The 21,208-nt window shown below is 41.6% G+C and overlaps 1 protein-coding gene across 1 annotated transcript in view; it reads right to left on the reverse strand.

Annotated features, from left to right (window-relative positions):
* Nucleotides 1-266: 266 nt before the first annotated feature.
* The window catches only part of nell2a (neural EGFL like 2a), a 79,257-nt gene continuing 58,315 nt past the window's right edge, over nt 267-21,208 (reverse strand). The window contains exons 16-20 of the mRNA XM_034145932.1: nt 12,561-12,701; nt 11,009-11,202; nt 5,967-6,143; nt 2,734-2,958; nt 267-1,052 (exon numbers count right to left, since the gene is read on the reverse strand). Of these exons, the coding sequence (XP_034001823.1) occupies nt 1,011-1,052; nt 2,734-2,958; nt 5,967-6,143; nt 11,009-11,202; nt 12,561-12,701 (779 nt within the window). The 3' untranslated portion in view covers nt 267-1,010. The remainder of the gene's footprint in view (nt 1,053-2,733; nt 2,959-5,966; nt 6,144-11,008; nt 11,203-12,560; nt 12,702-21,208) is intronic.

Below are 21,208 nucleotides of genomic sequence, written 5' to 3' on the forward strand. Positions count from 1 at the left end.
TTGTGGTGAACAGTGATACGTTACACAGAGAGGTGTTTCTGTTATTTAGCCTACCATCATTTAGATAAACAGTGTTGACTAAATAATAGAAACACTTACACAACCAATATTATTTACATAAAGGTATGATTTATTATGGGACTGTTGTTTTACACTGCAGTTGTTTAAGCTAGGTGTACCGGATAAACTGGCGAATAGAAATGATCAAATATAAATAAAGAATACAGATAAACCGCCCACTCATACATAAGCAAAAGACAAGAATGAAATGTAAATGGAAATACTTTATTTCACTATTACACAATAACAAGCTTGGAAAGAAAAATTACAAAAAAGAGAAATGGAACAAAATGCTACAAAGCACCACATAATAAAGACAATTCATAAATGTGGCAAAGGAACCTTATGCTAAACGCCTTTACTCTATCTAAGGTATCATCATCATCACTGAGGACTTAGAAATCAGCAGAAATGTTTTGGACATCAAGCACAGTCATGCCAGTAATAGTAATATCTTACAGATTCATGTAGCGATGATTCGGAGTGGGGGGGGGGGGGGGGGGGAGGGTGATCCTTAAAGGTTCACTTTTAAGTGGTGAGACAAAGAAAGTGGGTTTAAGGAAACTGTTTTCCATCATCTGTTTGGTACGATATAGGTTTGCATTTGGTATAAAGAGGACTTAAGGAGGCAGACGTGGGTCACAACGCATTTACAAAACACTCCTAATGCTTTTACATGCATGAGGTACCAGTTGGCTGGACTTATAAACATACGATAAGAGCTGGAAATCTGCAGAAAGTACCTGAAGGATACATTTTTACAATTGTCTGTTTGTGACATTGAATGAATTATCCTGATTTGTAACCCCCCATCCCTCTGAAACAAATCCTAACGAAGCAAACACTTTGTGACCCACGCCTGCAGGAGGACAGTGAGGAGACATAGGGGTGGTGTTACTTTTTTTTTTTACATGGAGAACACTGTACAGGTGCCTTCAGCTCTGCCGGGACTAAAGGCACATGGGGTCCACTGAGCAACAGATGTGTCCGTTCTGGAAGAGAGAGAAGGGAAAAGAAACACATCAGTGATCATCAACCTCTTCACAGTGTTTTTCGAAGCTCTGTAGTTCATATTTTAAGGTGGTGCTGCAGCATACAGATTGAGTTTGGCATTTAGAAATCCCCTGGGTATCATTTCAGCACCAACTGATCCAATACTTCGGAGAATACAAATGTGAATGCTCTCAGAGACATTTCACTTTTAACTATGGTGACTGGATGGCTAAAGGTTAGCTAGGGTAGAAAACTGACTGCAGCACAGTTCAAAGAGCACATTTTGATTAATTTCAATGAAATGTTAACTTCTTTGATTGAAAGATAGAGTTAAGTCTGATATTTATCAGTTTCCCTATTTCCCGTTTCTGTTGTTTTCTATTGTCAGGCAAGCAGAGAACACATATTCCCTTTCAGAAACTCAAGCAATGGAGTCAGTCTTAGTGGATTAGTCCTAAAGCTGAGGCAAACAATTTATGCTCACAATTGTTAATGACGAGGATATTCGCCTGCTTGGTTTACTTTCAAATTGATTGTTCTGGGCCAAAAGTCTTAAAACAAAAACTTGCAGAGAGCAGCTTCCTCCACCTCATTTACTCCCACCAATTATGCTAAAAGTTTGTCTCTGTTTCCTAGATGGAATATTTGAGGCTCCATACATCGTAAGTGCAGCGTGTGCAAACATGTCTGCTTGTTTAACGCCGAGCCGGCTGCTGTAGCTGAGCCAGAGGCGAGGAGAAGAGGAGCTGGAGGAGGTTTTCTCAGTGTGCGTTCTCATAGTCTAGGTTTCAGTTCTTTTTCATTAAAGGAATAGTTGGGTAAAATACACGTATTGCTTTCTTGCTGAGAATTTGATGAGTAGATTATATTCTCATATCTGTGGAGAAATATGAATTCACAGCAGTTGGCTTTGTAAGTTTCGCATAAAGATAGGATACAGGAGTATTGTCTTTGCTGTGAGGTTGCCAGGCAACCAGCAATGACTGCATGAAGTTAAGGTCCCTATGAAGGAATAAAACCAGTACTTGTAATTTTAAATATTTCGTATATAATACGCTTTTTTTAATCAGAGATTTTTGAGAGATATAATGATTACATTTGTGAATTTATTTTGTCAGATTTCATTACTTTTGGATGAATCCAGGCTAGCTGTTAGACCCTGTTTTGAATCTTTATGCTAAGCTAAGCTAACTGGCTGCTAGCAGTATCTTCATATTAAGCAGACAGATATATGAATAGAAGCACTAGTTTTATGTAACTCTGCAAGAAAGTAAATTCAATTCATTACATTTTGAACTATCACTTTAAGGATAACTCACAGTAGTATTTTGTTTTCATATGCCTATTAATTAGCCCCTAGTTACTACTATTAAAAAAGTATATTAAACCTGGACAATTGAAAGCACAGTTTGCAAATAGAGCATTATATCTCATTTTCTCTACTCTCTGAGCTTTATTGTGATTTTGAATAAAAAAACATATTTTTAGAGTTTAAATCTCAGTTCTTTTGTCGAACTTTGTGTATTTTGGTTTAGAAAATAGACTGAGTTAATAATTTCATTAACCTAACCGGTGTGCTCCTTCTTTTTCAAAGGACAGAGAGGGTTCTCAATTTCAAAGCCATTTCTCCTGGCCGTCTTTGCTGTAATTTGCTGTTTTGGAGGCTGCGGGCGGGCGTACCTTGCACTGGCACAGGGTGCACTCCGTGCCGTGTTTGATCCAGGAGGAGCCGCTGAAGCGTGAGATGTTGTGCTCATCTGCGCACGTCTTGGTGATGTCGTTGCGGATGGTGTCGGCCTGGCACGGGTCGATGACGCAGCGGGGACAGCACTCGCCCTCGGGCACCACGGTGAACTCACAGTCCACGGGGGGGCACGGCAGAGGCCAGCAGTCCACCTGCCCCTGCTGCAGAGGAGGAGGGAACATTTCAGAGAGATGAAAAAAGAGATTTAAAATAATCTGTGAAAACGCTCTATTGCATTTCCCTGACCTAAACAAGTTATTCATTCAAATACACATATTTCTCCTGACACTGTGTATTTGCATGCTAGAGGGAGCGTCTCCACTTGATGAAAAAAACTGTAGTTAAGGTACCTTGAAAATATAGATGAGCAGAGAAATCTTCCAACACAGTCAGCAAGTATTTTTCAGACTGTGGAAGTAAATGTTCCGGCTTTTTAATTGACTTGTTCTAGTCCCCCTTTTCTCCTTGTTGTTCCTATACTAATCTCACAGCAAACTTTCAGCACAGAGAGCGTTATTGGATTCCTGCTGCTGCCATTTTCTTTTGGCCGGAGAAAACAGGTCATAAACATTGGCCAACTTCATAAGCCCTAACTATTGTACACTATATCATTCAGACCTGACCCACTTCTGCTTACACTGGCATCTATGCGCCTTTCTACTTCACACTGACCCTGGAAATGAAATATGGTGTCAGACTGTATGTTTAAGCACACTGCAGACACAAAAGGCATACACACACATTAAGTTACAGGAGGCTTGATGCAAGTTTCCCACAGGGGATATTTAATATCACTGAAAAGTGTCTGGCTCAGCATTTTAGGGAATGTTGTAGTAAATTAGGCTGGTTATAAAGCACAGGCTCTTCCAGGGCTAATGTTCGCTCCCTGCTTCCATGTAGTGTGTAAACATTTGAAGTGGGAAACCCCCCCCGACTGGCACTCTGCTGGTAGCCAGAGGGAGGGATTGAATCTGGCCTAAGGTACCTGTCCCACGCTGAGGAAAGGGACACTGCCATCTTGGTCGGTTTATGCAGATGTGGCCTATGTTCACAAAGGAATAAGATTGGCTATACAATCAGCTTCTATTTGCTTTTAACCCAGAGCAGTGTGCTGTGGAAACAACCTAAAGCTGAAGCCGGTCTTTGATTTCTTTGATACATTTCAGAAGGTCATTATTTTAATCTGGCTTTTCATGGAGTGGTCATGGTATCTAGCTCTAAATTAATCTCTTTGCTTTTACATAGATAGATGCAGGGATTCACTGTGGATACGACTGCCTTTCACAAAAAGCCTCCAGGAGATTACAAATACTGACATTTATATTTGCCAGGGAATCAACCGGCAGTAATCTGGCTCTTTTCTTCTCTTTCGCCCCGACCTAAAGTGCAACCGATGGCGAAGGAATCTGCTCCTTTGATCTCCTGGAGATTTAACAAGATAGCAAATATCAAGCGGCCCATGTGTGCACATTCACGCAAAAGGCCACATTCTTGATTTCAAATGATTGCACAGTTAGCGCCCAAAGGATTCACGTCTCTTGGGTCTTGGGAGAATGATCTGCCCATCTGGCTGCTGCCACTGAGTGTTTTAAGGCCCATGCTGAGCCTGGACAGCCATGGCTCTGCTAAGTGTAGCACCATTCAAGGTTCATTTCACGTCCCTGTCACGCTCCTGGAGCCTCGGTACGGTATCGCACGGCAGCCTCCTCCCTCGCCCTTTCAAGTGCTGCTCTTCATACCGAGCGGCTGGTGGTCCCCTGCTTTGGCTGAATGTGTTTTTATCTCTGACTGCCTGCATGCCTGCCTGTATGAAAGCATTATCATGTGTTGTCTTGGTGACAGGTGTGCCCTCCGACATGTACATGTGTGTGTACATACTCGTGTTTGTATTCGGTGTGTGTACGTACGTGTGTGTGTGTGCTCATGCTGCTGCAGCCTGCATCCTCAAATGGGTTTGTGTCTGTTTGTGTCAACATATATAAGTGCCTACAGTGAGCACAGCCTCAGCGAGAGTGAAGCCGTGCGAACCCATTTTCAGCCGACTGTGCTTCCCCGCTGCCTCTCAGCTGAGCAGTGATTTTCAAGCTCCTCTATAATGGCTCGCTGTAAGAAATCTAAAAAGGCAACCCTCAGGTACGGGTATCACAATGGCGGGGTAGGGGAGGGAGGAGATGGTATTAGTGTTGCCACTCATACCATAAATCTGGAGCCAACTTATATTAGCTACAAGTATGGCTGGTCTTTAAAGGCACCAACAAGGGAGGGGAGGGAGAAGAAAAACGAGTTTCTAAAGTGCTTGTCTGAGATCCACTGTGAGGATGATTTGTGAGTCACTGAACAGAAGGAGTGACACTGGTGTGGGTGTGTGCTACAGTGTTGGTGAGACAAGACAGTGCGGTATAATGTAAAGAAAGACATTTGCATTGAATATACATATGGGATTGTGGTGGGGGGAGCATCACAGTATAAGGATTGATTGTTTTTTGTCAGGTTTATTGGGAAACACTTATGAAATGCTTCTCTGTTGTTTGAACAGCAGCAATGTGAATACTGGTTAAAGGTCGACATGGCAGAAGACGTGGTGAAACATGTCTATGAAAGATTTATATGATTAACACTATGCTTTATTGTTTTGTATGAGAAATATGATTGCATGTAGAGGACACTGAGGAACACCATATACTCATCCATCAACACAACCTTCTCAAAGCACACACAGATGATACGTCGTGCTACACCTCCCACTCTACAGGCAAAACACATTTTCTCCTCTTCTTCCAACCTTCAATAAAAACATACAATCCCATCACAGCAGTGATCCTTTGAATTCTTTAAAATCTCACTAATTACTTACTTCCTTTCTTCTGACACGAGTTGAAAAGCAATCTTCATGTTCTCCTCTCCGCAACCTTCCTTATTCACCTCCTAATCACTCTCCCTCTGCTGCCACAAAACTTCTCTCCTTGACTCTCTTTACATAGCACGTCTCTCATTCATTTCCATGGAGACTGGGGTATTGTTCTGTGTCTTGTGTGGGCACTGTGGCACGGCAATGAATGCTTATGTTGTTTTCGCTGTCACCGTAAATGGCTCTTGATGAAAGCATCAAAAGTCCCCGCGATGTGAGGTTCATAAACATGCGGGGGTTTATTTATCCAGCCGTACTCACCAGGCACTGGCACTGCTGACAGTTCTCCACCCATGTGTCTCCGCTGCCGTAGGTGAGCAGGCCGTTCTGGTGCAGACACTGGCTGCTGAGGCGGGGGTCGCACTCGGGGCAGCAGAACAGGTCAGCGTTGGGGTTGTCGCAGTCGCACACCATCCGGCGGCACATCACCTGGCCAGCCTGAGCGGGGAGCACAGAACACAAGAGCGCACAGTGTTATGGAACATTGCAGCATACAAAGGGAACATTTAAAGGTCACCTATTATGCAAAATCTATTTTTTCATGTCTTTTATACATAACCATGTGTCCCCTCTGTGGAAAGAGATTCTGAAAGTTTCAGGAAGAAAGACCCCCTCTCTTTTCGTCCTGATCCATTTATATAAAAACCTGTCTGAAAATGAGCAGATCAGATTTTGGCCACTTTATGATGTCATAACGATTTTTGGCTTGTGTAACCATTAGCCAATCACCAACCAAGGTAACCCCCGCCCCCACCTTATCACCTGAATCTCCTCCTATTGTGTTCTTTTCAAATATCTCTCAGAGGGGCTCCTTATTTTCATCTAAAGTAACAGACACAGAATCAGCACTTTTGAAACAGGGCTGAAACAGAGGGGATTATGGGATGCTATAATGATCTGTTTGGTATTTGGAACCAAACACTTCAGAGACATGTTTTGTATATATCTGAGACCTATAATATATTGATGAAAAACCGTATAATAGGGGACCTTTAAAGTTCATCATCTGTTCTTCTTTTACAAGCTATTTCTCACAACAGGTAGCAGCACATGTCCTAACCTAAATGAGTCGTAAATCGGGTTAGAGCTATTTATTGTTGTAAGGTTAATGGTCTTGTCCTTTTGTGGAGTGTAGACATGATGTTTCTCCATTTGCTAGAAGATGTGTTTAAAAATAATCCAATATTTATCTTTTCTGTTGGTCACAGCCCCTCCTCGTCTATTCTTGGTGTGAAAATGTGGATATAAGACCCTCTGCGGACCTTCTGACTTTTGTACTTCGCTGCAGACTGCTTGACACTCTGTAACGATTTACCTTCTTGCAAGAATAAACTCCCTGAAAGACCGTCTTATTCCAAGAATCTTAATTTCAGTATAACGGAAAGGTTTCCTCACCATTTCATTATTATTTGTTAATTTGTCTCGATAAGTTTCCACCACAACACATTACACGCATGCAAAGACAAGGCCATTTGTTGTGGGATTATTAAACATGTATGTTGTTCATACATATTGTAGTAAAGACTGTGTAGCCTAGCAACTGATTCAAAGCTGTATTTCATGGCTATAGAGGCTCCGACTGGAGGAAAGATAGGATCGGAACATGTTTTATGAACACTGAAGCTCGGTGGTTCTTCGGGAGTATTTGAAAAAGTGCTACTATGCTGTCTAGTTGTCTCAGTGATTTAAGGTTCCTTCCACATAGAAGAACTGCTGCGGGTCTGAATTCAACTCATTTTGTCACATCCTTGACTACTCACGTCTGGTGCTGCCAATTTAATGTGTGTCTGAGCTATAATGGACATACATGTAAAGGTCTTTCTTCTAGACACATAAGAAACAATATGTGGATTAATCAATACGTAGATTGACGGAACATTTATCAGCAAGTATTTTGATAATCGAATGAAAATTCATATAAGTGTTTAAGCAAAAGTGCAAAAAAGTATCTTTGGTTCCAGCTTCTGAAATGTGAATATCTGCTTGTTTTCTGAGTCTTTGATGAAATTAAACCACGGTTGTTTGAATTTTGGACCAGAGTTTGAAAATGGTACATGACGTGTCATATTGCAAACAATTAGTCATCTTAATGAAGAAAATACTCAACAGATGAATCCTCTCTTGAGATGGAGCACAATATTGAAGAAATAGAGGGAAAAAGTTTCAAAAGCATCAATATTGACTTAATAGCTTGAATATCTACTTTAGTTGCAGCTTAAAGTTGCAGTTTTATATTTCGTTATCATTGTTTGCAGGCTTTAATGCCCAAATATTGATTTGAGTTGTGCTGAGTTTTTCTGAATTGCTTCTCATTTGGGATTCTGGGCCACCCCAATGCCCAGGAGCTCCAGCAATACCTAGAGTTTCTGTAAATAGTTTTTTCTCTGCCAAATTAATAAAAAGCAATTTAAGTTTTGCACTGTTTTATAAATGAGGGGCCCCTGCTGAAAGATGAACACATGTGGAGAGCCCCACCCATCTGGTGCTTCAAGCTGAATGAAACAATGAACTATTTGCATATTGCACAACCTCAGTCTGGCCCATCCCTGTGTTTGTCTCGGCTGCCATGTTTGACCTTGGTGTCCTCCATCAGTTAGTCGCACATCTCCATCTAATATCCAGCTGTGTCCCCCTAACTCCAAAACAATAACATGTTTACTCTTCTGCTTCTTCAATCGCTCAATACAACTAATTTTGACAGGCAGCTCTTCAATCTCGCAAATCAATTAATATGACTCATTTAATTAAGGAGCCATTTCTGCCCTGGTCCTTTGTAATCAAATGAATAATTTGCTGCCTGATCATTCACTACCGACACTAATCCACTATAATCACCTTCCAGTACTGCCAGACACTTGGTATTAGGGTGAGTGAAACGCTGAAATGCAAAGTATGACTGGTCCGTGACCTGATAATCACACAGAGAAAATGTGTTTGGGATGATGGGATGAGTTTTCCGGACCAAATGTCCCCAGATGCTTCGTCACTGTGGTGTAAAGAATCAATCAAAGCCTCTACATCAAAAGCCTGACTCACACTGGTAGAGACCTTTCAAAATGGCTTCATACGTCATGATTTATTAAAGTGCTCGACAAAACAGGATCACTGTCATTAACAACAGCACTGTTGCATCAGGGTTTAGTGTAGCAGAGTTTCCTTTCCACATATTCTGTATGTTTCTTTCTTTAAAAGCGGGTAGCTCGGGACAGTCTTCCTTTTGAATTTGATTAATCTTGTGAATATGAATCACACCAATGCATTCTGATATTTGCAAAAATGTTTTGGCCCCAAGGGTTTACCTATTGCTTTACTAGCTTTAGGAGTAATGAGATCTTTTGATCCTTAACTGAAAACAAAGTACAAGCAAGCTTGATGTGACATAAATGGCAATAGCTGCTCTTCCACTCACAGAAAGGTTAAAATAATTACCAGGAAGTTAGTCTAGAGTTTTCGGTGTACGACAAGCCATGTCTTAATTTCACTCTTTTTTGTTTTCCGCTAATTGCAGCAGAAACACAACACTGACATACTCTATAACAAACTTGAATAACTTGTATCTTGCATGTTACTGATCCCCACACTGTTTCAAGCTGTATTTGGTTTCAAAGGAATTAAAGGGCCCATGTCATGCTTTTCTGGTTATTACCCGTCCCCTTGTGTGTTATGAAGGTTTTTCTGCATGTAAACGGTCTGCAGAGTCAAAAACCCTCAAAGTACACCCTGTAGCGAGTAAAACTCTAACAGTCTATGCTGCCCCAAAACGCCTCTTTGGAGATTTCTCATTTTCCATTGTTTACTTCCTGGGTACTGTGACGTGGGAATACCCAGAGGCCACACCCTCTGCCAGCATTTCACGAAACAAAGCTTCCCAAACCTTTCAGCGATTCATGCCGGATATGTACAGCGTAGGGCACTGAAGAACGATGCTGTTCCTACTTTGTTTGGACCAGCGGGAGATTCGGGTACACAACCTGTAAGTATTCATTGTTGTTTGTGTATTTATGATGTTTAAAACAAACAAGGTCTACCACGACTGTTTAAATGGGTAAACGTTTTTCAGGCTGCTAAATTGGGATTGCGGAGAAATGCTCTCCGCAGACCCATTCTCACAGCGTTATAAACCTTTTTCTTACTCAATATCAAGCCACACTTATTGTTTTTACTTCGGCTGTGAGTGCTCAGGATGAGTTTAGCTTGTTCTCGCTGTATCGCCGACCCGGAAGCCTGTCTGCTCCTCGCAGCAGATCGCAGCAACGAGCCTCGCAACGTCCCGACCAATCAGAGCACACTGGGCTCACAGGGAAGGGGGGGGGGGGCAGGAGCTCCAACAAGCCATTTAGGACAGAGAGTGAATACCGGTGAATACACATGCTTGACAGAGATGCTGTATGAGAAACCAATGTGAGTTTGGAACATTGCACAGTATAAATCTATTTTAGTATACCTCAACAATGTAATTATGATCAGTAGAAATGGCCATGACATGAGACCTTTAAACGACAATATCTGCTCATCTACTGGTAAACGCTCTATCAAGTTACAGTAGCATACAGTGTTTATTTTTTAAGTTTTCATTTTTAAAGATGCCTTTTACATTACATTTTGAATCCTTGAATCAAACATTGAACTGAAAGACAAGACTTTATAGAACTGATGTTGACCAATCTATTTTCCCAGATAAGACATATTTTCAATTTTAGGACTCCAATTTGTGAATCCCCCTTCAAAGCTGAACTAGGTGCATCCAAGTGTCACATTTGAAACATTAGAAGAACTTAAAAATGCTCTGATGTTATTTCCTTAACTGTTAGAAATGATGATGATACTGAGTCAAAATTGTATTAATCCAAACTGGCATGACATTGATCAGGTCATGTCTGAGTAGAAATATAATAACTCTAACTCATCATCGTTTGCTGTACTTCAATATATATAATTGTAATACCCCCAACTGTTTCAAGGGGAGCCGTATGATTACAGGACAAACCCAGGGAACATTGGATGCTGATTGACACTTTGGGGGACGTCATCCTTCTTAGGGAAGAGCAGGCTTTTGATTTGTTATTCTTTGTTCAGAAACTTGGATAGGGGAGCAAGAATAAACAAAGAACAGAAAATGCAATCATAAACCAGTTGGGTGCACATGCAGTAGCAGAGAGAGGGAACATCATTACTCCACTATCTATGGCACTGGGTTTCTAGCTGCCTCTCTATCTACACTTCTCCATCTTTCCACCTGTCTGTTTCATCCAATCCATCCTCCTCTGCTTCTGTCTCTGTGTCCATCTCCCTCTGTTTCTCACCTGGCAGGAGCACACGGAGCACCTATCGCTGTCCAGCACCCAGATCTGCCCACTGTGCTTGACCTTGTTGTCATGGATACAGTCGCCGGTGCAGTTATGCCCGTGGGGGCACCTGCAGTCATAACCTCCGTCCAGGTTGAAGCACACCGTGTCGTTGGCACAGGTGTTCCTCCCCGACTTGCATTCATTAATATCTGTAGGGAGCACAAACAGGATGACATCATACATATGCTCAGGGCAGGGAAACGTTTATGCAGGGCTCGTGGAAATGATAACACTAAGATATTAAAAAGCCTCAGTGACAATAGAGGAGCATGTCCTGTCACAGAATGGTTCACAGTACAACATGTAGTAATGAGCATCCACATCTTCCTCTGTCAATCTGAGGAAGATAATGACCTGCTCTCCACACCTGTTGGCTACAACTCAAATACAACATTTTTCAGACTTGGGAGAAGCATACCATCTAAAATCTATGTAACCCAGAAACCTACTTTTGTTGAAATAATAACTTTGCTTTGTGAAGCCCGGACAGGTGCCTTTAATGTGTGTTTTTTTCATGCTTCTACCAAATCAAACCGACAGCTAAGATGGGGTCAACGAGTCGAGCGGAGCCAGCACTATTGTTACAGGCAATGCATCAACGTTGCTGTAGATTGAGGGTTTCCATTTTGACAGCTGATACTTCTCCTGACAGGTTGTATCAAAGATTGTTCCAGAAAATGAGCAGGCTGCTAAAAAAAAAACCTGACATTTGAGGAGCAAAACATACTGGTAGTGACATATCTATCCAATGACACCATTACTTACAGGAGTGTAACAACACGGTGAGTGAGTTTTAGATAGCGGGAGACTCATATTTCTGAGTTTGACTTAATTAGAAGACACTGTCAGTGCTTGCTTCTGTTACTTGAACCTCACACCTGGGAGCTAGAAATCAAAGAGAAGACCTTTATATCTGTGAAGGGACTGAGATGTCAAATTGGGGGGCCATGAAGTGGATAATTAATGGGGTATTTTTCTATTAATTGGGCATTGTGGACCTTTCAGATGCAACAAAGGTCATATTCTTTCAGTTTCAAATGGTATGAACCTAATTTAAATGTGTAAAATCGAAAATTTGAAGTAAATGTCAAATCCCATTGAGTAGACATCGAGGTGGAATTGCAACTTCAAAAGTTAAAACAATAATTAATCATGACGACGTGAAAGGGAACGATCTATCCTGAAAAAAGGTTAAAATGTTTTTCAATTATTTGTATTTATTTCATTACATGAATGTTGTCTTCATTTCATTCTGTGAAGAAAAACACCTGTGTACATGTCAACCTTTTGGTCAGTGTTTGTTTGTTTTGAAAAAGTGAGTGGGGATGAAGTATTAATTGGTACTATCTAATTTAAGTCAAATTGTGTTGTCAATTAATTTCTTGGTGTCGTGAAATCTTGAATGTAATGTAATTTGACCCTCACTCATCCTGCTAAAAAAAAGAAAATGATACAGAGATGAACTGTTTTACCGTCAATTTGTTATATTTGTTTGAAGACCACTCACCTACACATGATTCCCCACTGGCGGAAAACAAACCGTTGTCATGGTAGCCATCACGGCACTCGCAGTGGTACCAGCCGGGCAAGTTGACACAAGTGGATTTACTATCACACTCGACAAAGCCGTCCGCACACTCATCAATATCTGAGGAGAGAGGAGAAGCAACAATAAGACATCCACATACACCACCACCATCGTGTTGGATTTAAAATATGCTCTTTACACTGAATAAGCTGTCGAGCTCCATTCTTGCCTGGTAGGCATTTTCAACACTGACTGATTCATAATTGATAAAACACCGTGTCTAGCATTTGAGTGAATCTAGTTCTGTAGGCTGTATTGATCAAGCATAGTTGCATACCCAGACAAGGACATCTGCATCAATAGAAGACAGCAGGAAATGAATGAATATAATGAAAAACAGAGCTTGTTTTTTGAATTTGAGATGACAGTAAAAATCCTACACTGTTTAATTAAGTGCAAACAAATACATCCTGAAGTTCAAGGTTCAAGGTTCAAGGTTCAAGGTTCTTTATTGTCAATCTGACATAGCTACAGAGTAATTATGCAGTTGAAAATCTTATGTCACAGGCTTCTCCAACAATGCAACATAATAACATAACATAATAACAATAAGAGCAAGAGCAATACAAAAATAATAATAGTTATAAAAATGAAATAAAGTTATGATGTGGAATAGTGCAGTATGAGTCTATATACAAGTTATTGGAATGATATATATATATTAGGTATTAGATACATACTACTGAGTAGCAGTTGAATGTTTGAAGTTGTTTCAACAGTTCAATTTTTTAACAGTCTCACTGCCCGCGGGAAGAAACTGTCTCCGAATCTTCTTGTCCTTGCCAGGATGCTGCGGTAACGTCTGCCAGACGGCAACAGAAAGAACAGTTTGTGGCTGGGGTGATGGGGGTCTTTGATAATCCGTAGTGATTTCTTCCTGAGCCGCTGGGAGTAAAGGTCCTCCATGGATGGCAGCTCCGTCCTGGTGATGTACACCTTTATTGAACTTTGCTTGGACTTTCTGTGAGTTTTCTATGAAGTGGCGTGCGGAGAAGCTAAGCAAAGGGCTTTAACACACCTTCACACACATCCTGTGGGTGGTTGTCAATAGCTTGGCTCCACTTAGAGATATGACTCTGCCTCCTCCTTCAGTTATTGTCTTCAATGAAAGACTTTGATTACACGGTCTGACATTCCTCTCTCTGTATTTTGTTATTTCTCCCCGTTTCCTCTATTCAGCTTTTTTCCTCGGTGTGTCCTTGTTTCACTCACTTCTCGATTCTGTTGAAAACAGGCCAACATTGAACCCTTTCATTTGAACGAGCAACTTTCCTGCAAACATCCACCGAGAACAAATCAACATAATTTCCAACAATGAGCATAACAGAGAGACGGATCACTCTGATATTTCAGCTAACATTTAATTAAACTAAGGGTCGGGGCCACACGAGAGCGGAAATAAAGCCTGTTATTACACAGTAGGGCTAAATATGTGAGGCCCGGACATGCACCGTGATTGAATGTGTCTGTATAGTCGGTGATGGCTTCTTTATGATTGTGCATGATGCATGATGCGCTGCTCTCATAATGAAAATGGCAGTGTGCCGCGCCTGACCTTCTCCACCACTTCCTGCACCGTTACTCCCCACAGAGGGGCAGGCACACAGCCTCATGGTCCCCACCGCCCAGGCAGTAATGGGATTAAGATCTATTGGCTAATGAGCCCTCAGCTTTTTAATAGAATTTCAGCAGCAGATTAACCGTTGATTAAATGTCCTGCAGATTAGGGATTTATCTATTCAAAAATGACCCGCATTCGTCTGAGTAGCAGGGTTGCTATAAAATCTGCAGCATATTCCTTTTTCTGTCTTTTTGTGTGATAGACTTTAAAGCAAACCCTCGTGTTTCACTAATTATCAGTTCGGTGAGAACAGAGCAGCTAAAAACAGCAATTTTGAGTTAAAAGGACACTAGTAAAAATCATGACTTATACTATAACTACTATCTTTGAACATTATTATAAATTATCCCTACTCCTGAAGAGACATATCAAATGCTCTTTGTTGCCTGTGAATTTCAGCGTGATAAAAGTGCAGGGAGATTTAGGGAGAGCTGCATGAGGCTTATTGCCTGTATATAAAAGAAAACAAGCTGAATGTGTTCGTATTATCATCTCCTCCCAAATAAGGCTGTGTGAAAATTGTTCAAAGCACTGCTCAGCAGTCAGATACTATTTATACCAGACACTGATGGTGAGGTAAGAATCTAAATATATTTAAATGGGTTATTTTCAGGCAGATTTCATTCAGTTGTTTTAAAAATGTGATTGTCTGGCTACAACAACTGTGGGTTACACCCTCAACACAAGATGTATTGTTTTCTCTTTTATCTGAGCCAAACCTGTCGGATACAATTACTGCCCAACACTTTCCAGCCTGCCGTCAAATCAACTTTTAAAGTGCTGGATGGAAAAAGTCACTGTTGTCACACCTTGGTTGGACTTGACAAGATTGAATGTGTGAGGTGCAACAAGGATACAACACGCTAGCAAAAGTCTCGCCTTCTCTTTTGTCATGTTACATACATGATAATGGAAGATCATTGCAATTAAATCATCAAAAATGACAATTAGACAAAGGCGCTGCCTGAAAGCTCACTCCGCTAAATCATGAGGCGTCTGCTTTTAAGAAATGTGGATTTCGCAGTGTTTTCCCATGTTGGATCATGTTGTGTTTTCTCCACTCTATGTGCTGGAAAAAAGAGTATACAAACAAAATAAAAGCTGGCTCTGTCTCTATCTCGTGGAGAGGTCAAGGCAACGGAACAGTTATTTTAGAGTTAACTTGCGAGGAAAAGCGAGGAAACTGAAAGAGAAAAACCTACACTAAGAGAGGAGGATGTGCTAGATTAAGAAGAAGGAGGAGGAAGAGTAGGAGGCAGGAAGAGATGGAGGAGGAAGGAAGCGTCGATATGAGACACACCGCAGTTATCCTTCTCGTTATCCTGAGTGGCAGCCTGGAAACAAGGGCTCTATTAAAGCCGGGCTCTGAGGACAAGAGGACGGTCTTTCCTCTGCACCTCCTGGGCTTGTTACGCCACTCTGCCATGACCACCCTCCCCCTCCTCTTGTTCTTCACCCTCTGCCTTCACCTTTCCAATGTTCCCTTTTTCACTTCACCCTGTCCATCTCTGTTTTTAAGCTGAGGCAATAACTGAGGTGCCCTCTTCATCACCTTTCCCCATCCCTGCAGTTTCCTTTCTCTTTGAGCAGAAAAAGGAAGAATTGAGAGTTGCCCTCTTCTCTTCACCCCTCCCTTTCATTGTCCCTGCTCCCTCCGACCTCCTCACTTTGTCCTCGTTTCCTATTCTGGTCCTGGACAGGTGAAGTTCTTTGCTTTTACCTCTTCTTTTTATCCTTGCCTTCAATATTGTAGCTTCTCCCGTGACGTCTTTCATCTTCTTTGACTGACAGATATATCCGAGGCTTTCGGTGCAGTACTTCTGCTTCAATGTTAGCGCTGCCATACACATGTCTCCCGTATGTAACCCAATTCAAATTGATTTCAATTTCCATAAAGGTCAACCTGATAATCCTAATAGGCTCCAGCAGGAATTCCACTCAGGCCATCTCTGGATCCCAACTGAACCATTCCTCCTGCTCCGAAGTCAAATGGCAATTGACAAGAAACGGATTTCAAAATGAGCTCAATTGCTCATGTCAGATCACGTTTGTTAAGACGGCTGAGAAAAGGCTGCAGCACCTTTTAAGTCGATAACAATGTGTACAAAGCTTTTGTCGGCGTGGACGTGACACAGAGATAAGGTAGGAGATGGATTCCTGAACCCTGCTCTTTTATGTACAGTAAAGTGTAATGGAGTGATTGTCACTGGTCCTCAGTCTTCATTAAGAGAAAGAGCAATCCAAGTAATCAATCAATCATCTTGAGTCCCGAGGCAAATTGAGTTACACACTGGGTTCCTGAAGATGAAACAGACACTGGGAACGCAAATCCATATCTGCAAGCACTTGAGTGGGAGAGTGGATGAGTAATCATGGTAAATTGGAAACGAGCCTTGTGAACAATCGGTAGCTGCGAGCGCATACAGAATGCAATCACTCTGTATCACTTACCTATAGCTGTACAACTCCTCCCTCTGAAGTACAACTTATATCACCATTTTTATAAGATTCTTCCGCCAATGAATCATGCAAAAGAAAACTATTGTTTCATGTTTTGAAAGAGGCGTTTTTACGGAGATATTATAAATGCTCCATCGGTGAGCAGGCCTGAGAGTGGGAGGATGGATGATTGACAGCTGGAGCAGCAGGGGCACCAAGACACAACAAACCTCTGCTGGTAACTGCTATCTTCTGTTTATATAAGCCAAGGAGTCGTGTTAGCAGCGACATTTAAAGCCGCACTTACAACGGTTACCTTGCTGGTGAGCACAGTGCACTACTTAGCAGCTAAACAGAGCCTGATATCTCTTCAACATGTATACTTCAATGTGCTATATCTGTATCGCCATTAAGACACCACGCTGGCTAAAGTCTGTGAACTGTGCATTTTTCTTGGATTGTTTTAGTATGGGAGCATACAAGATTGTGTCCATGATTGTAGACTATGTTACTATGAAGTTAATGCAGGTTGCAGTTCAAAGTCTTTTTGTGTTGTTTATAGGCTCTCAGTCTCACTGTAAGTCAATAATACACCCAGGAGTTACACTGGTTTATGCAAATACAAGTGTCTACATGCAAAGAACAAACACTCCAGCTGACAGATGAAATGCTTGCAACAAAAAAACAAAAATATGACTTGACTTTTAGATACTGATTTGACCTCCAAAGGGTACATGCAATCTACACGGCAGATCTTTAGGCGGCAGCACAGGAAAACATGCAGTTCAATTTCCATTGGCCTTTAAAACAATGTATCTGTCGAGTGTCCGGTTGGGTTTGCTGCAGTGCAGCAGCTACAGCAGAGCGCTATCCCTGGGAGATGTGTCCTTTAGGTAGAAGCAGCAGGTTGCACCGAGCTAAATGACAGCTCCGGCCATTAGCAGGGCCTAATTAAGACACACTAATTATGGGTGACTGAGTGAGGGCTTTGTAAGGCCGTCTCTGAATAAATAATGAAAACATAATCACTGTGCTTAAACAAGCCGCTTGAGCTTCAACAGTCACAGACCCCTAGTAGGCCTTGTGGGTACATCGTGGAGCAAAGGCGAGAGAAAGGGAGAGCTGTGGCAATGCATCATGGGAGCTGTCAAGAGGAGAACAAAATTAATATGGTTTTAAATATTCACTACCTGAGAGTCGGGTGGGAGGCGCCCAGGGGAGACATCAACTGTGATGAGGTTGTGAGGTTTGTTTCCTCTCCTACAGTACCATTGTGTAATACACGCTGTGGCCCTCGCTGTTTAAAGTTATACAACAGTCTTGTGTCATGTGCATTTTAACCCAGACTAAGCCAGTACGTGTAAGCCGACATTTATCTGCTTGTTCCATATTTACCTGCCATCTGTCTGTCTTAGTGTTTGGCTGTCTGTTTCTTTGTCAATATGTTGTTTTGTCTATCTTTCAGTCAGCAACATCGACTCCGTGTTCTTATCTAAAACTCTTCCTGGAGCTCGACATCAATGTAAATGAGGTCTGAGGGAACAAATTGTTTGTCTGGCCCTGTTCAGCTCTCTGTCCGAGTCGATATGCCAGCATGACCTCGGGGCTCCACAGCCCTTTTCTCTCTGCCTTCAAAGTCTCCTCATGAACTCAATGGAAACCAAATTGTCTCCTCCCATCCTCCTCATATTCGTCTTCATTGCTATTTTCTTCTGTTCCATTTTTAAATCTCATAATAAATCATTTTCTTTTTTGGTCCCTTTTTTCCTCTCTTCTTATCTCCTCTGCTATCACCCAACAATTAAATACCTTCTCCTTTCCTCACTTTTCATGTTCTCTTTACATTTCGCCTATCTCTTAGGTCTTTCCTTATAGAACTGTAAAGTCAGAAAAAAGGTGGCAAAAACTAATTTATTATTGAGTTAAATATGGAAGCTCTGATGAAAAGGCCCCGTTTTACCCTCTCATTAGATCACATCTCTTTATGAGCATCTCACTTTGGAAGAAGTGTGCTGCTAAATGATCTCGACTTGAGAAAATGAATTTTTTTCCTACCAATAAAACATCAATTTACAGTGTAGGTGTAACACGCGAGGCAGAGGTCCCTGGTGATGCTCGTGAACATAACCCTCCAGGAGTCTGTAGGAGTCACAAATCCAAATTGCATCATTAACACCAAACATCAAATATTTCCCTTTCTCCTTGTCGTCAAAGATCATTGTTGATGCTAAACTATCCTACGTGTGATTCAGTGCGGCTGATGATTAAAAGTGCTTTTGAGGACATGATATTGTAGATGAATTAAAAGATGAAAGGAGAGGTGTCCATCCTCAGCATCTGCTCTTCTCCCTTAAGCAGCCCAAAGCGTCCTCTGAGAAGTTGAAGAGGCCATCCAAGGACGCCAGAGATGGCCATTAGTAACAGAACTGACAGCAGTGACAGAGGATTTTAACTGGTGGCAAAGCACCATAACAAGTTTAGAGGGGCTTGAAAGGAGAAGATAATGAGCTGAAAATAAAAAGAAATACAAACGCTACCTCCCAATTCATCTCATAGGAGCAGTTCAGAAATTCAGTCAACAAACGCGTCTGGGGCCAGAACAGAAAGGGATGTTCACAGATGTTCTGTCCAATTATTTCACGCAGGGGCTATGGGCTGGTAGAACATTTTTACAGTCCTTTTCCTAATAGAAAGATATAAAAGCTAAGAGCATCATCAAGCCCTTGTTTTAAATCTTCTTACATTTATGAGGTATTTTTTGAAAGCATTGTAAAAAAAACACTCTTTCTCCAGCTGACACATCTTTATGATGTAACTGCAACATGTTTTATTTAGTGATAACTGCAATACTTTAAACTGTGTTTAAAGTGGTCTTTTATGCAACATGAGTGAAGATCTTTAAACAATAAATAAATAAATAGCCCTATAGGCGTATATAGAGGAGATGGAAATGACTAAGGACAAGACGAATATCTCTAACCTCTTTTTCAGGGAAACATTTTTAAAATCATTGACTTGCATCAAATGGTCATGACTTGTGCACCTGTCTATTTCCATTACCATTCTTATGTTCATTGGTTATGCAAAGGCACCCACAGCAAAGGTATCCAACACAACTTCACAGTGACGACTACTCTTTGATAGACAGGGGTGTAAGCTACAGGATGTGGCTACACTAAATTAAAGGGGACCTATCATGCAAAATGCGCTTTTGTACGTCTTTTATACATGAATATGTGTCCCCGGTGTGTCAGGAAACTCACCAAGTGTCAGAAAACACAACCCTCTCTCTTTTCCTCCATACCCAAATCTCTAAAAAAGGGGCTGCAACGGAGCTGATACAGATTTGAAATTGTTCTGACGTCAGAAACGGGGAGCTCCGCCTTTAAGGGCAACTCTCCACCTATCAGGGGAATGGGGGGTTGGGCCACGGCCACGGCCATTGCCGCTCGAAAGCGCTGGAGACGCTGTAGTACATATGCCAGGCCTGTAAGTGGCGCTGTAGTCTGCCACAAAAGCAGCGAAGAAGACTTCTCACAGAATCAGCCCTTGCAAAAACAGGGCTGGAAAAGAGCAAATAGAGCGAAATGAGGCATGGCTAAAATGCATGATCTGTTTGGTATTTGGAAAAAAAAAGACATGTTTTATATAGGTATGGCCCTACAATATATTATTCAAATATAGCATGATAGGTCCACTTTAATATACCGTACTTTCATTTAATCCGTTTTTCAGTTTGTTTTTTTGCTACCAGTTTTTTTTAAATCATCCTCACATTTGGAAGCTAAATAACTCTTACGGTACGTCTCCACAGCACATGAATCTCCCGCCCGCGACATACGAAGCAAAAAAGCCCGAAGTAAACTGGATATAAACTCCCCAAAACAGGCGAAAACATACCACTGTCTCTGCCACCTCCCTCCATGCCTGGCTCCTCCGGTTTATATCCCGGTAGGTCTGGTCATAAAGCACCGGGTGATTGATTCGCTACCGCTAATTTCTCCTCCATGTTTTGGAATATGAGGAAATGACCTGCAGTGTCTCTCCCAGCATACACGCCGTTTGATTGGCTAGAGCTTGAACGGTCAGATTTGCGTACACGGGATTTGATTGGCTGACGCTTCCACCTCAGCCTCAAAAGTTGAACATTGTTCAACTTTGAATCCTGAAAATCCTGAAAATCTCCGCTCGCCTGCCCACAATGCATTTCGGCGAAAAGTGAGGGAAAGTGACGTCCCCCCATTCAAAGTGAATGGGCAGAAGCGTTTCAAGATTTTTTTAACGCTGCTGTGTAGACGCACCGTTACATGTAACTTATTAAATGCTGCAGCTATGTGCTTTATGTTGGGCAAAATTAACATAATGTACTCAAGTTTCTATTTCCTTTTTTTTCATTCATGCTTTGCATTTATTAGAGGCATAGGTTTATTAAGTATCTATAACGGCTAATGTAAAGTTATTATAAATTGTACCCTTTACGATGGACAGCGAAAGTTAAGTAGCATTT

This window comes from Trematomus bernacchii, unplaced genomic scaffold (assembly GCF_902827165.1).
Source record: "Trematomus bernacchii unplaced genomic scaffold, fTreBer1.1, whole genome shotgun sequence".
NCBI lineage: Eukaryota > Metazoa > Chordata > Actinopteri > Perciformes > Nototheniidae > Trematomus > Trematomus bernacchii.